This window comes from Streptopelia decaocto, assembly GCF_964273445.1.
Source record: "Streptopelia decaocto genome assembly, chromosome: 5".
Classification (NCBI taxonomy): Eukaryota; Metazoa; Chordata; class Aves; order Columbiformes; family Columbidae; genus Streptopelia; species Streptopelia decaocto.
The window spans coordinates 40,995,687-41,012,579 of record NC_138659.1 but is presented as its reverse complement, the minus strand read 5'-3'; the positions used below and the strand labels follow the sequence as shown (position 1 = coordinate 41,012,579).

Genomic DNA, 16,893 nt, shown 5'->3' with positions numbered 1-16,893 from the left:
TATTGGAAATGTGCCAAAATCACAGCAGAGTGACGTATGGTGGCATTTTTAACTTCAAGCATAAACAAGGTCACAGTCTGATTTGATCTGTAGATATAAAAACTCGTGCTTCCCATCTGAAACCACACTGTGCAGCAGAAAGGATATTGTAGCCACAAATATTTGCATTTCTTGGCTCACTCACTAACTTGCAAATGCCTGTCAAAAGATTTGCTACCCCAGTGTGTGCATTTATGCCCACAATTTGTCTACAGGTACCTGGTAAAGCAGTGGTGTCAAACTCATTGTCACTGAGGGCCACATCAGCCTCACAGTTGCTTTCAAAGGGCCGAATGTAATTTTAGGACTGTATAAATGTAACTACTCTTACATTTGTAGGAGTAAAGGGTGTAGGAATGCAAAAAGCAAACATAAGTTATACTTATAAAAAGCCTGGTTGAAAATGTAAACTATTTACCAATCACAAGACTGAGAGCTTCTTCCTAAATATCTATATATACTTGATCTATATAAATTTGATTAAAGTTTAAATAAATGTAATATGGGTGAAAGCTGTGAATTGCTATTGTGAATTGTTTGGAATCAAACTCCTCCTCTTCCTAAAAATGCCAAGTTCCCTGTGTCCCCTCAGCCCTATATTTGCCTAAGTACAGCACCATCTTTAGAATAAAAACTGCTTAAGCAGAAACCTGATGGCACCAAAGAAAAACAGACTCTTTACATCACAGTTCATTGTTCTTTCATGATAATAAAAGCAAAGTTCTGCTGTTATTTAAGCCTGCATTTAATGCCCTGAAGTGTTGCCTCCTGCTCTGGATTATTTTGAGTCTGAGATGAGTTTTTCCAGCAGATGGTGCTGCTTCCAGTAAAGCACAGGCAGGTTTCAGCAGTCCCCATGGAGGGCAAAGATGTCCTCACTCTCATCCCCACTGGCAAAGCGGGAGAGCAAAACAGGAAAAACAAAACAGAAGCAGACTGCATCTTTAAAAATTCAGCATATTAACTAGCTGGGAATAAAAGTCTGATTGCCCTCCTTCACTACACAGATAAGAAAGAACTAGTAAATCACAGCAGGTCTAACACAAAACAGACCATCTGCTTTTAACGGAAAAATGGGCACTTCTGCAGCATGTTATGGCATTTAGAGATGACTGAGCAGATTAATTTTTCTTGCAGAGACACACTGAACTTCTGGAAATGATTGACAATGTGGCTGCTTTTTATTTCAATTAAAGATTGCTTCTGCCTCCAGAGTTCATACCTGGAATACAACTTCTTCCAAAATTACAGCTTCTGAGATGGAAGATATTTGTTCAGACCCAAGACTAATTGCAGTATTTTGTAGTGTTTTGTAGTATTTTGCAGCGAAAGTTCAGATTAAAAAAAAACAAAACATGCACACACACACACACACACACAAACACACAACAAAAAACAACCAACTCTGCTTTTAATTCTAAAAATTTGTAATTTTATGTCATTGCTTGGAAGACATTTTACACAGAAATGTTGTTATTTAACTGGATCAGAATTTTGTCAAGACCTTTGTACTATTTTAATGCAGGTTTTGTTTGTTTGTTTTCCATTTTATTTTCCTAACTAGAAAAGGATTAAGCTAAAATGAACTGAACAAATAATCAAAACAATGCTCTGGGTGTGGTCTCCAGTATTTTTCCTTCTTTCCCTCTCATAAATGGCTTAGTAAATAGCATTTCTGTGGCTTGGCTTTTAAAGTGCTAAATATTTTCACTCTAAGGGAATAGTCCCCTGTCCACCACACTTTCTATGATTCACTGGCTGTACATATACCTGCTAACCTCAAACAGCAGTTCTCCAGAAGGGAAGAACCACTCAAAACTCTCAACAGATCAAAAAGTTGTACTCTGGCTCCAAATTTTGAAGTTTATTATTCTAGGCTCTACATACTGAGGCTTTCATGCCCACCTCTTTTTAAAGTGTTTTTATTTACTGAGCTCTCTTCTCCGCAAAATGTGAATTTATCCATATGACATCGCTAAGGAGCTCTGTCATAAGTGATGCAAGTTGGAGAACTTTAGAAGAGTGTTTTTGTGCCCACATTTGCTATCCAAGAATTGAAGTAAGCTCTGTTTGGAAAGCACATGAAAGGAATCAGCAAGTTGCGGATCAGTTCTGACTACCTCACCACTGATACAGCATTGATACTTCACCCATTTGCCCACATCATTACCTCCTATCTCATGTGGGTGTGCAGAGAAGGAGGGGATGGTGGTGAGATTTTTTCTTTCAGAAAAGCTGCAACAACTGCCTTTGATCCTGAAGCAATTCTTCCCCAAAAAATACTGTCCTGGGTCCTGCTCACTCTTTTGCCTGTTCCACTGCTTTTAGGTAGCCTCCTGTGATGAGGTCTGTTGTATTTTTCCAAACCCACTGACCCAACATTTGCAGTGTTTCTGCCCTAACTGCTTGATTGGTGCTATCATATTTATTTCAAAATAAATAGCTGCAATAGGTCATCACATGTAACAAGCAGATCTTTGCTGTTGGTCTGTGTTCTTACAAACTCATGTGCAGTTCAAGTACTTTGAAGTGAAAATACTACACAACCTCATTCTACTCTTCCCATTCCCAGATGACAGGAAATCAGTAAAAATGCTGAATCTCAGATGTCCAGGGAGGCCTGCACAACGGCACTGCTCTCAAAGCATGCTTTTTGCTGAGGCTGCCTTCTTCAAAGGAGAGGCCAAGATCAAAGGCAGACCCTGCTCACAGATACCTCTCATAGCTGCCATCCACAGCCTGATCATTTGCTTCAAATGCTTTTGCTGATAATGAAAGAACTTTCCCACAGCTGGTACCCCACCACAGTGTGACTTTCTGTAGGAGGTTATCCAGAGAAAATCCTTAAAGAAAACCAAAGCACAAAGCACAGGCTATTTCGTTCACACTCAGATGCAAAGAGCTCAGACAATTGTTTACCAGCACAAGTATTGAAAATTACTTGGTAGGAAAAGCAAGTGGTGGTGCCAAGGGCTCACTGCAGCCCCAGCCTGGCTTTGCCCATGATGTGTCCACAGGGACCATCTGTCACAGCATCTTCTGATGAACCATGTACAGCTGAGTCCTCCCATTTTAGGGACTCTCACATAAACAGCATGTCCAAGCAAAACAAGAGAGCCAGAATTCACATCAGGAAGGCAGGTTCTGTAATTGTAGGAGGCGCCCTCTAACAATCCCATTTCAAAGAAGGACGCTCCCTGGGCTAAGGTCTGCATTTGTGGGAAAGTCTAATATAACTGATATTTACACTTCAACCTTGGTCTGGAATGACCTTCCCGTGGCCCTGCCTGAGCTGCAGAAATACACTTCCCTCCAGCTGGGATGTTATTCTCAACTTCATGCTGTAAAGAAACTGTGCAATTTTCCTTAAACTTGGCAGCACTTCAGACCAAAATTTACCCCTCATTTCAGGATGTCTCCAGGCCACTGCTGAACAATTTCTCTTTACACTTTTTCCATTGGTTTAATATGTAACACACACTGTATTCCCCAAAGTCAGAGACCTCCTGCACTGTTTTATTTCAGGTTGCTTTAACCTGCTCAGGTTAGCGAGCCTGCACAAAGGTAAGGCTTGCCAAAGCTTTAAGAAAATGTTTACCTTCATCCATGCCATTGAGTATCTCTGTCAAATCTTCATGTTTGCTGTCATACTGGTGTTCCTTCCACGTTTCACCATTTTCACTTCGAAGTACAATTAGTTCTCTTTCCTTTCCTCTCATTGATCCAAAATGTGGGATTTCCACTATGACAGGGCTAGAGAAAAAGGAATCATATTATTTTTAACCCTATATCTCCTCACTGCCCTTAATTTCCTATGGGTGTTAAGTCCTTAAGAAAACTACAGACATCTTAAATAACACTGTTACAGTAAAAATGTTTTTAAAGTTGCCAAAGCTGCACAATCCTTTATTATTTAAACTACAATCAATAGATAAATTGAAATAAATGTAAAATTTCTGAAACAGCTGAAAAAATAGTGACAACTTTTGCTAAGGAGAGTTGTCCCCGCTCATTTATCCCAGGACGCAGGTCATCCAACCTGTCTCCAGCACTGCTGACTTTGAATTGGCATTAGCACAGTCAAGGTCTGGATTTGGCTCCAGGGATTTAAAGGAGCAAAGTCAGTTCGGAAACAGTCCAGCTATCCAAATGCATGCAACAGCTGTTGGTTGCAGCAGGAGCCGCTCATGCATGTGGGTTTTAAACTTCAAACTAAGCCTCAAACTTTTCAAAGCTCTGCCTGGCTCTGTGTTGGTACAGCTCCTGTGAAACACAAGAGGTTATTTCTCATTAGCTTCACTTTCTGATTCTCATGCCCAAAATCACAGCTGCAACATCTGCACTGTAAACATCACTGGGGATTTTTTAGATCCTTTCAGAATGGATTTCTCTCAGCTAAGCAACATCATGATCACATTTGTATTAGTTACTGTCAAACATTTTTGGGGGAAGGAGGGGGAATGAGAAGGTGGTTAATAATACATCCATGTCACCAGACAATGTACTTTCCACAGAGGACTGCAAGTGCATTACTGAACAGTTAGTGTGAACAACCGACAGAAACCACCATTCACTTCATGTGCCATTCCTGAACAAAACAGACACTTTTGCCAAACACTTCACAGGCAGGATATGCGTTTTAAAGTATGCTAAGACAAACCGACTGAAATCACACAGTAAGGGAACAATTATGGATTATGCAGCTTTAAGACATTTAAATAGACAGTATCATCATTTTCCTACAGAGGTTGTAAAGGATTTCACTGCTTTGTAATAACTTAGTTAAAAGTAGCAGCACATGATGGGAGAATCACACAGCACTTCTATGGTAACGTGCACCTGCGAAGTGCTGGGCACATTAACCAATAATTTACCTGAGCATGGAAATCACAACAGCCTTCATGAGGAAAAACATGAACTAGTTGGAAGTCCAGTTTTCACATAAAATACCAAGGGAGAAGGGTTAGATGGTATTTTTTCACATGAAAACAGAGAAAGATAATTTAATTAATATGTCTTTTATGTGCTTTTAAGGACATCCAGGCTGTTATTCTACTCACAAGTCCTATAACAGGAAACAGGAATATAGCTGCTGTCTCCCATTGTGCACAGCAAGTAAATACCAAAATTCAAATACATTTTGTTCAAAAAAGTACAATCTGAAAACTAACACTGTAGTACAATCTTTGCAGGCTAATAGTTCAGATACTGTCTCTGTAAATATTTAGAAACCACACAATTTTGTGCATGACATTTAACGAGAATATTCAGTGAGAAGGTATTGAACAGGTTTGGAACACCAAACAGCCACCGATATTTTGAAAACCTAATGCAATAAATTTCACAATACGGTTTGAAAACAGCAGTCAAAAATATACAAAAACATTCTTACATTTTTAGACCATACACTGCAGTTCCTTTGGGCAGCATACTTGGCTCTATAAATTTATTTCAACAAGATGCCTCTTGCAGGTTGAAAAGATTAGTATTTCTTCAACCTTGTTGAATGAAGTCATTCACTAAATGACATTTTTTCTAAATAATCATTCACAAATAGTAGACTTTATGCGATCATGTTTTACAAATGCTCTTCCCAAAACATACTCACTCAAGGCCTGTAAATACCTTCTCTACCACAGGGCTGAACTTAAAGGACTGTCACTGTGTACTAAAATGTAGTTGAAACACTTCAAATTTAAAGAATTGCAAAAGCACAGGAGTTATGAAAGCAGAATGCTGGCAGTGAATTTTACATGCCTCTAAGCACAAGGTAGTAGCAGAGCTATATTAAATCAAGCCACTATGATTTTCTTTCAGTGACATAAATCAACTGAAAGCTTTAGAAAACTAAAAAAAAAAATAAAATGGGAATAACGAAAAATTAGAAACAAAAGAAAAACTGTAGACATTCTGTATCTTTTCCGTACATATCCTACCCAATAAATTTTGTTCCTTGTGGACCAAGCTGCAGGATTCGGCTAACCATGCTCTCACCCTCATTTAGAGGGGGAGGAGTGTTAGGAAGATGAAGTTTACTGAATAACATCCATGCAGCAGGAAGAGAAACGAGAAGGGGAAATTAGGAACAAGCTGTCACTCCCAACAGAACCGGCAGTTTACACCAGGGTGCCACTCATGGTAATGAACAAAATTTATAATCAGGAAAAAAAAAGCCACATCATAGTGGATTGTTTCCTTTAATTTAAGCTTTAAAGAAAAAAAAAAAAAATCAGTTTCTAGCATTTGTACTACTTGATGCTCTACAGTAAGTGCTCTGCCATCGCTCTCAGTGGCTTCGCTCCACAGGATGGAGCCAGGCAGCTCCCAGAAACTCCATCAGGAGCTGTGCGAATGCTGTGACACAGGGAACGGAGCTCAATATTTGGGTCCTTGTAGGTGATTTTAGGACCCTTTTTTGTGACAGTGATGTTTCTCCAATACCCTGCAAGCAAGAGGGTCAAAACCTGTTCTGGGTAACAGGCATGTGACTCCTCCTGACTCCAAAGGCAGGTTGCATGAATAGATGGGGGCAGGACCTGACCTTTTCTTGGCTTCCTTACCTTTGGCTTCACCCTGCAGTCATCCTAAAGGAAACCCTGCCCCTAAAATACATGGGTACTTTCTGGAAGGGATGGCAGGTTGGCAATTTTTTAATAGTTCAAGTTAAATAGCCTATTTTACATGCTCAAATGAGGTAGAGTCAATGTTTAACTACTTAGATCCACAGGATAACAGAAATGAAAGACGCAACATGAGTGTAAACAATGAAATTCATAGAAGAACTCACCCTAAAAATTGTGCCCCTGCTGGCCCCATTTCTACAAGTCTACTTGCTAATCCTTCTCCTTCAACCATCGGTGGCGGGCTGGCCAGTTTATGCCTCTTTACCAAGCGGCAGGTGATGCGGGTTGGTGCCGTACACTTGCGTGGTGGGATAATTATTCTCATTCCATGATGTCGACTACCCCTCATTGAACCCCCACGTGCATCAACCATAAAACTAACCAGGAAACTGTAGGGAAAAGGAAACACGTCAATGAATATGGTCACAAAACAAGCAGAAGATCAGCAAGAAGTTAACTGCGACAGTCTTTAGAATTTTAGAAAAGTCCTCCCGATCCCAGCTAAACTCAAAAGAACATGAATATTCTTTTACAACTTATACTTACATGTTAACTATCGGTTATCAAAAGCAGGAATTGCTAAAGGTCTAGTAACAACACGGTGAAACAAACAGGTGCTACTGAGTAATTTGGATTAAAAGAGTGTACGAGTAGTGTATTAGCGGTTTATTAGATTTAAAAACATCCTTCTGTTACTGTTAGCTCTACTGTTCATAAACAGGAGTAGTTAGCCTCACATGCAGAAAGGAACCAGACAGAACAGAATAAGAAGAATCAAAAATGCTTATTATTTTGGGGACCTCAGTCTTCAAAACCTCCTCACAGTCTAATTTGCAAACCCCCCTGATGGCTGGCAGCACAAGTGCTGGCACCGTGGGTGACAGTCAGACCAGACTAATAAGGGCTTCCACTGACAGGGAATGAGTGAGAATATCAAGTACATAACTTTGTCTGGGCTGCCAGCACTCCGGAGGAAATCATGCCACTACTCTTCTGTGAAGATGATATTCGTTAGCAAAAAGCGACATTAAAGAAAAATCACATTTGCCAGTGTAATTCCAATGCATAATTTTCCATTTAATAATGGAAGAGTAAGCAATTATATTTGTAAGTGGTGAGTGGTAGATTTTAAAATAAAATTATTTTTATTAGCAAGGGAATAAAGAATATTGACAAGAATAATCATTAATAGCTCTGGCTTATTTCATCTATGAAATGCTTAGAAGCTGCGTATGTGAAGTGTTACTGTCTTCAACAGGACAGTGACAGCATAGTGGAGTCTCCTCCCAGGACCAAAACCAGACTTCCACCTGTTTCAAAACTCTGCAGCAAAAATCCTTCAAATTTACAGGCACCAAAACATACAGCTTCCTGGAGGGCTAAACAGCTATGGGAGGTCTCCTCTAGTACCCAAAATACCTTCCCTTTTCCTCTGCACCATAAGCTGCTGAGAGACAACAGCATCAGGTAGAAGATGCGATAACAGGCCAGTATCAAGAGGGATATGAGTTACTAACTCAGGCTTGATGCCAAAACATTTTTTGTTTGCTCCTGTGTGACACGCAGACACTGGCATAGCTGCTGTATAGTTTCACTATTTGCAAAGCTGTTGCCAAAACTTTCAGATCTTAAGAACTAAACCTTCACATGATTAACAGGTGAATCCATTAAATTTCCTGGTTCCCTTTGGTAAACTGGACTAAGAATACGAGCCAGTAATCCAGGGGAGTCATGAAAATTCTTTAAAAAAGCCCCAGAGTGCTCTGAAGTATGAATGGGAATTTGCATACAACAGTTACATTTGGTTTTGACATCAGCAGGACACCAAAAAGTAACAACTGACGTGCATTGGCCAGGCCTGCAAATAAGCTGCATTCGGAAGTCCGGGAAACGTGGGTGGGAAAAATCAGCACAAAAGCAGGAGGCTTATCAAAAGTTTGAATTTAGTGGTCTGCAGGAGCCAGACGGGTAGGGACACAAGCTGTAAATATATGAAGCAGGACAGAAAGGTTGCCCAATTTAATTCCAGATAAAGAAATTGCTACATTTGTCTTTCTTCAAACGAAATTAAAATCCATCAGTAAAGATGGGGAGGTAAAGCCCTCTGAGATGACCCTAACACAAATTTACCATTTCTTGTGCCCCAGACACTTTATAATACTGAAACATGGAATAAAACAATATTTCACAGTAGTTTTCATACAAATAAATGGTACCTGTATTTTTCTCTTAGATAACCACACTGTACACATCCAAATGTTGCCACTAGGGTATCCCAACTCCTCATAAGAGGAATTGTTTCAGTGGGACAGAATCTTTGCTGAATGACTAACCAAACCTTCTGTATGAACACTAGGTCTATGTCAAAACCAATATACTCAATCTTTAAATTACAGAGTACATAAATTATGTTAAGATTAATATTTACAGATCACAGGATCTTAGATGTATGTAAACTCTGTTGACTGGAACACTGCTCTGTTTGCTAACAAAAGGGCTGTAACAAGCAGATATCAGCTTCCTTTCTGCTCACTGAGCACTAATTTAAGCCTGTCAGCATGTTCATGTTGCTTTTTCTCCCTGCAACTGCCCTATATAGTGGGTGGTGAAGGCTGATGGTAGGAGGCTGATGCCACTGAGCATGTGGAAGGGTAGTTCAATGGTTGGTCTTCAGAGCTGGCAAGGAGCCAGCTTGTGACTAGTTGTGAAGAGAGTTCAAGACAAGCTATTAAAATTTACTATGAAGTAAAATATTAAGCAGGGACTCACAGCCCTTGGTCACTGAAGTGAGAATACTGAAAAAATTTTGTTACAAACCAAAGTAGGTGGCCTCTACGAAATGTGCGGGTTTTGTCCACAAAGAAGTTGGGGCCACTTTAAAGCCCATGAGAGGGCATGGGGCAGAGGGGCTGCTGGCTGGAGCATCCCTTCAGGGCTGATGCAGCAGCAGCTCTGGGAAGGTACGTCTGGTCCACGTGCCACAGAACAAACCGAGAGAAGCCCTCCGGGGAGCTTGGCAAGGCTGGGCTTGGCCTGATGGCTTGGTAAAAGGCAATGTTTTGGAGAGCTGCCTATCGTGTACGTGATTACTGGCATGTTAAACTAGCTCATAATTCATTAAAAAAAAAAAAAAAAAAAAAAGTGTTTTTCCATCTAATGCAAAAAAGCCAAAGCCTGAACTTAGATAAGATGCTTTCTCTAAATCCACAGGAACCAGCCCATGACAGCCAGCTTTGGGGTCTACACTCTACTGAAGTCTCCAGGGAGGACAAAACCTTCAACAGATCAGCCTTCATGCATATAGATCCCATAAGAAGATAATAATTGTCAACAGCATATTAGTTATTTCCTTGTTTAGTTTTCAAATTAGCAACTTACCATTTAAAACAATAATTCCAAACAGTATTTCATGCACTTTCTATCAAAAATATTAGTAGCTGATGCTTACCTAAATTAATACTTCACTAATAATGGAAACTACAATATGATCTCTAAAAACACAATGCTAAATACTAATGAGCGTTTCTACTTGAATACATGGAAGGGATAGGATGTGGGAGGATGCACTACAAACATCTACACACACTCTGTGGGAAAAGAGTTAAAAAAAAGAAAATGAGGATTCACAGAAAGCACAGAGTTATCACCTTGAATCATACTGGGGAAGTGGAGAGGAATAGCTGCAAAATAATTTAGAAAGCAAATGGGAAAAATTAATTTAAGATAATTAGAAGCAAGCAACAGAAAAATATCAATCATAAGCGCAAAGGAAAAGTAACAATCAGAAAAATAACAAAAGCAACACATTTGAAGGCCAACTTTAGAAATTATTTGGCTTTTGCTTTGCATATCATGACCTATGTCATGTTTTATATGCCATAGATGGAAAAGAATCCAAAAGAAAGTGTACATTTAATTAGTCAGCACAGGTCCATAATTTCTCTGAGAAATGCAGAAGTATGTGGAGAAAAGCATCTGCAATTTGCTTAGGTCAAAAGAGAATTTATTGTAACATAACTTCTTTATTTAATTCCCGAAAGATGCTCAGCTGTGCCATGGAAAACCAGTTCTTGCACTGTTTTATAGCAATTTATTTTCCAAAGTATACTGTATAATGAGATATGTATGGTAGGATATTTGGAGGGAGTATCAGTCCACACTATTCATCACACTTCTTTCAAAAAATGAGTTCAGCTGTGTGTACAGGAGGTTGGAGTAAACTATAATTAATGTTATGCATTCCACCTTGCAAGATTGAATTCAGTTTTTCTGAGTTTCTCAATACGGAAGGCAGTGCAATGCAGTAATTTCTTTCAGCTAAGAAACCAAGGAGTTAAAAAAAGGCAAGACGAAGAGAGCACACCCACATTTTAGTTCGGGAAAGTTGCATGAGTAAGCTCACATCTGAAAGCCGAAGGTCATTTCGGCAAAGGATCTCTACCCTTCCAGAGGCCTCAAGATTCATGACACATTTCGATGTGCTGCTTACAATGGACCCTGTTCAAAATATATGCTGGCAAAACAACTTATCTGAACTCAAATTGAAAAACATAAAACATTATCTTGGCTTGAAAGAAGGAAAAACCAGAAGAGTCGAAATTACTGCCAACAATTCCCTCTTTCTTTCCCTTTCACTGATGCATTGCAGGATCTCCACGTCCTGCTCCCAAAATTCCCCTTCTGCCTCAGTTAAGAAACGGGAACAAACTTCAACGCTCTTTTCTGACAATGGGTGAACGGGGAAAAGAGCGACCCGAGGGAGCGGACCCGGAGGAGCTCCCCCCACATGGCACATTGCAGAGCATGGGGGAGGTCAAGGAATGCAAAGAGCAGTGGGGTCAGGCACTGGCCACAGGCAACCCCAGCCAGTGTCCCTCTGCCTATGGCCACAGAAAAAACTGAGGACAAAGCTGGGGATGAAGCATCGTGAACAAGCAGAAAAGGAGTTGCTTTTCAGAAAAAAACTGGTAGAAAATAAGTGAAAAGTCATGATGCTCTGTGTATCAGATGTGCTGAGATACTGGAAGATGTGAAGGGAACATCTGTTGATTGCTCCTAGATTAAAATAACAGGGAAATCCAAACAGTATCATATAAAATATGGGGCCACAGTTGGAAAGAAAATAAGCAATTGAGTGAGGGTTTTTTTTCTAACGAAAGAACTGAGTCATCACAGCATCATTTCTGTTGGACTTTATCTGTCAAATGAGAAATATAATAGGTCAAAAAAAGCTATACATGACTGGAGAACATTTTGGTGCTCAGATCCTCTCCCTTCCCTGCAGCCCCCCAGGTTTGCTCCACTGCTGCACGTCTGCAGCCCTTCTCCTCTGGGCAGCAGATAAGGTCACATCTGTGTCAGCAGCGACTGATGTACAACAGGAGCAGATCTGAAGTAGTTGATGTGAAAGGTCTTGTGCCCACAGAGTATATGTTTTGGAAGGTTGGAACCATTAGTGAGCATGCTGAAGAACTAAGGACATGTAAGTATTGCCCCAGAGGACTGGCAGGATGCAAACATCAGACCTATCTTGTATCAGGATGAAAAGGAGCCAGAAAATTTTAGACCAATCAGTCTAATCTCAATTAACAGAAATATTCAGGAATAAATTATCCAACAATCAATCTATAAGGGCCTAAAGGATAATCAAAAGATTACAAGTCACCTACCACCAGCCCTCAAAATAAAAATGAGACAAAATGTAAGTGGCAAGAGTAACTCATGTAAAATTAATATGACTTCCTTCTTTGACAGAGTAACTGATACACTGGATGTGTAGAAGTACTGTCTTGGTATTTCACATTAAACAATTGAGGTATAGTATAGATAAGGTAAGTGCACAATCATCTGAGAAGTTACCTCAAAAGAGATATAATCAGTGCCTTACTGTTAAACTGAAAGGAAACTTCAAGTGGAGATTTTCTTTTACTGTCCTGGACCAGGTACCAGGCTAATTGTTTCATTCATGATTTCAAAAGAAAGAAGGTCTGAAAAGTCTTTGGAAAATAGGATCAGAACTAAAAGCTGTGTTGCCAAAATGGAAAAGGGGTCTGGAACCAACAAACTGAAATACATTAAAGGTAAATGCAAACAGAGGGAGGAAAACAAACATGTAAGCACAAAACATATAGACTGCGGAATTTCAGAAAAGAACCAAGAAATTCTGGTGGATCACAAACATCTCTCAACAAAAGATGCAGTCAACAAAATAATAACTCTCATTGTGGGATTGTTTAAGATTAGGTGTGTCACGTTCCAGACCAAAGAGGTAGCCATCCTCTCCCAGTCAGTACTGGTGACACGTCTTTGGGACTTTGGCGCCCAAACTGGCTCAGAAATATGCTGTCAAAGGGAGGAGAGCCAGGGGACAGCAGCAAGACTGCACTGCAATGTGGAAAGCACCACCTAGGAGGATCTGGGACATTTTATTCTATGAAAGACATGCAGTCCTCTCTTTTAACATATAAACCATTGTTAGGAGGGTAGTAAGATATTTTTCTCCATGACTACTATGGCTATGACAAGAAAAAAAGCTTAATCTGTAAGAAAGAAATTTTAAGTTGAATATCAGGGGAAGAAATATCATAACAAGGGATAGTGAACGATTGAAGCTGGAGGGACTATAGAATCTCTTCTTTTTAGTGACTATGAAGAAATTAAACATATTTCAGGAAAGGCTTGGTTACATTTTATCCTGCTGAAATGCAGGGTGGGCTACTGGCTCTCTGAGGTCCCTTGATGACTCTTTTCCATGATAACCAGCAGACCTCAGCTTTTCATACTGCGATTCTCAACATTTCTACTCTAGCATTGACCATATGCAGGGTTGTATCAGCTCAGGACACAAAAAAGCCCACCATTATGTAGTTCTGTTCAGCAGAAGCAGATGCTTACATGTATCGTGGGACTGTAGCTTTAGGTTTGTGGGACTTGCTGCTGTTTTGGAACTAAAATATTTTGGTATGTGCTGCAGTCATTTTAAGAACACAATTAGTCATGAAATGGGGAAGTAAATTAAAAAGGATAGGAAATTTTATGTCCTGATCTTGAAAATTAAACAACAAATATTTATACTAGACAATCTCATATGCAAATCATTAAAATACGCACACGTTTGTTTGTAAATCATTAAAATACACGTTCAAACATTACTGCTACTGCATTAAAATCAAGTCTATGTGGTACCGTTGAGAAGCAGCACAACTACAGTGATGACTCATAAGTAAATGATCAGAACCACTAAAGTCAAACAGATATTGGAGAATAGGCAGAAGTTTGGAGGTATAAATAAAATAAGAATTTAAATTAAAGCCCCCCATTTTTTCCTCTATGAAAGAGCAGAATGCATGTTATTTATCTGATTTTGTATTGGAAATAATTTAATACAATTCAAACAAAATCACCTTATGGCACTTAAAAGCAAAACACAAGCAACAGAAAAACAAGCAAACAGAAAACAGGACTATTAGAGAGAAGCCTATGGAATTACAATGTTTCGGCATTCAGAAAAATAAGTGCAAAGTCAAGTTTTTTGTTTTATATGAAAGAATTTAGACTGACTCCTGTTATTAAGCACCCTCACTGAAGTCAGTGTGAATTTTGCCACTGGCTTCAACAGGAGCAGGAATAGGAAAGTTATCAGCCATTACAGCAGCCTGTATTCTTAGCTAACAATACACTTCCACATTTAAAGATAAAGGAAATCTGTTAAGTGACCTACCCAGAATGGATGGGACTTGAAACAAGGTTAACATTGTCCAAGGTGTCTGCAGCCCAGCTGTAGTGTCTGAGAGAATCAGAATCAAACTCCCTTTGAAACGTCAGGTGCTTAAAAACATAATTAAAAAAAAAGATAAATTGAAATTTTAAATTAACATGAAAACCACTTGTCTTAAATACAAGCTTGTTAACATCATTCTATTAAATTCAGATCTGGACCCTTTCCACATAACAGTACTAATATCCCAAGTGTTAAAGTACTGAAAATCTCATAACACAATTACAGGATCTACAAGCAAATTAATCTTACATATCTCGAAACTCTCTTAGTGCCCACTTTTCCCACTTCCTTCACTTACAACTATGCTTCTCTCCAACTTTTATGTGGATTTGCAACGTTAAAATGATTGAAAAAAAAAAATACTACCATTTGTACTGCAATCAAACACCGTATAGACAGGCAGTATAATATTCCCCCACAGAAAATGCCACTGGATAGATCCTTATGCAAGCAGAACCTGTGAGTAACTTCACTGGGAGTTTAATGGAAGCTGTGAATTCATGACCAGGCTCCCAGTGAGAGGAAGGTTTAGTTTCTCTTTTCACATGAACCACCAACATGAACACTGTTATGTGGAATGTCACTGTCCCTACTCACCTCTATAAAAATAGCTTTAACGCTGTGAAGGGCTGGCACACCGGTACTATAATTATCTGCCCCATCTGACAGACACTGAGGCGTAATTTGTTTCTGGCTGCTGCCTGTGGCCAAGCGCGTGTACACCCATGTGTCCTGTGCCCCACAACAAGGTCTCGCGCTATAAATTCTCTTATCTATATAGCAAAGACATTCTAGCAAAGTATTCTTTTTTTCTTTGTTTGTTTCCTTTTTTCCTAGGAAATTAAAGAAATGAAATCTCCAAATACTGTATGCCTATATTTCCAAGGTGATATGAAAGCTTCTAAACAATTTAAGAAGCACTGTCAGAAGTTACGTCAATAAAATTAAGTCAACACGCTGTCACGCAATACGCGCCATCTTCACCCAATATGGTGCAAAAGATGTCAGTGTTTCCTGTAAGTAGGTTGTTTTCTGCTTACAGGCAAATACATCTAGAGAGAACAGAGTCTGTGAAGACTAAAACCTTATAGGCCATTTTCAAACTAAATTCTGTGGGTTCAAGTCAAACCTGAGCCAAGCACACACTTCTACAGAGGGATGTGTTGTTATTTTCTCATTTTTTTCCTCTTTTTTTTTTTTTTTAACGTACTGGCACACAGAGGTAGTGCAAATGGGCTATTTTGAATGGCAATATCAGCATTAGTAGTAAATCTGGCAGTCATAAACACACAGAAATACTTCTGTTGAGAAGCTCCCACCGGATAAGCAAACAGACAGCGCTCTAGTGTTGGCCAGAACCTGCAACCCTCCCATCTCTCTGGCATTTACAAAAACCTTCGCTCTATACATTTATTTCAGATGAGCATCCCAGGCTTGCTTCCAAAACCCATCAACATTATAATTTACTGCCAATCCACAGAAACATCTATAGGGTAAAACTTTGCTCTGTCATCTGTTCAACACTGTGACACCTGGCTTGATGCCTCCTCTTTTTGCTACCTTAACTCTTTTATTGTTATCTTTCATTAGACTTTTTGCTCTAAGATACACACTTTAGAACTGATGGTTCAAGCACAGACAACAACAAAGGGCAAACTTGTGTATGTCAAACACCAAAATACACCATCAGACATAAAAGATAAAATGAATGCCATTAAAACAATGGCAATTAAGGAACAGCAGTGGCTTTAATTAGTACCAATTTGAAAAATGTATCATAATCTAGTTTAATGAAGACAGCTTTCTAAGTCTTTCCAATAGAACACTAGGGATTTTCTTACAATTCCTTGAAGAGCCTGCAGTTTAGGCAGAAAAGCCATCACTGTGGATTCTGCTGTTCCAAGTGATCTAAATTCTTCAGAGCTCATACTGAGTATGTTATTACTTTTGGTACCAAACAGCACAAGATACAGACAGTTGGTCTCAGAAGTTGTAAAAATTTAGATAAACAAAAATAAATTTATTCCTTTACTCAGTGACTAACATTATCATCAAAATGGGACAAAACAAAGAAATAAAAGAAATGCATTAAAACCCCACCATATTTAGTGTTTGTCATTCAAATGCCTGCTAAATCATAACAGCGTCACTGCAGTGAGGTCCAGGAATGCAACAGGACACACACATCAACAAATTAACGTGGGATGATGTTTGCTATAACAGAAGAACAATACTAAAGTTCCTTCAGCAGTGTGATACAGAAAATTAAATGTAGGGCCACATCATTTCCAAGGAAATACCACCACTCTAAAATACTCTATGCTCAACAGAGGCACTACAGAATCACCGAGTTGCTGTAGGCTTCCTTACACACATATGCAGGGTTCCTTGGTCTATTCCGTTGCCCTGAGATACTGTCTGCATATCAGGTGACTATATTTTTTGATGCAT

General features: G+C 39.3%; 1 protein-coding gene across 1 annotated transcript in view; it reads right to left on the bottom strand.

The window, feature by feature from the left end:
- The window catches only part of ANK3 (ankyrin 3), a gene marked incomplete at its 5' end in the record, with an annotated part of 202,701 nt that overhangs the window by 48,305 nt on the left and 137,503 nt on the right, over window positions 1–16,893 (bottom strand). Inside the window, 3 exons of the mRNA XM_082052678.1 lie at window positions 3,638–3,792; window positions 6,827–7,051; window positions 14,383–14,489. Coding sequence (XP_081908804.1) covers window positions 3,638–3,792; window positions 6,827–7,051; window positions 14,383–14,489 — 487 coding nt within the window. The remainder of the gene's footprint in view (window positions 1–3,637; window positions 3,793–6,826; window positions 7,052–14,382; window positions 14,490–16,893) is intronic.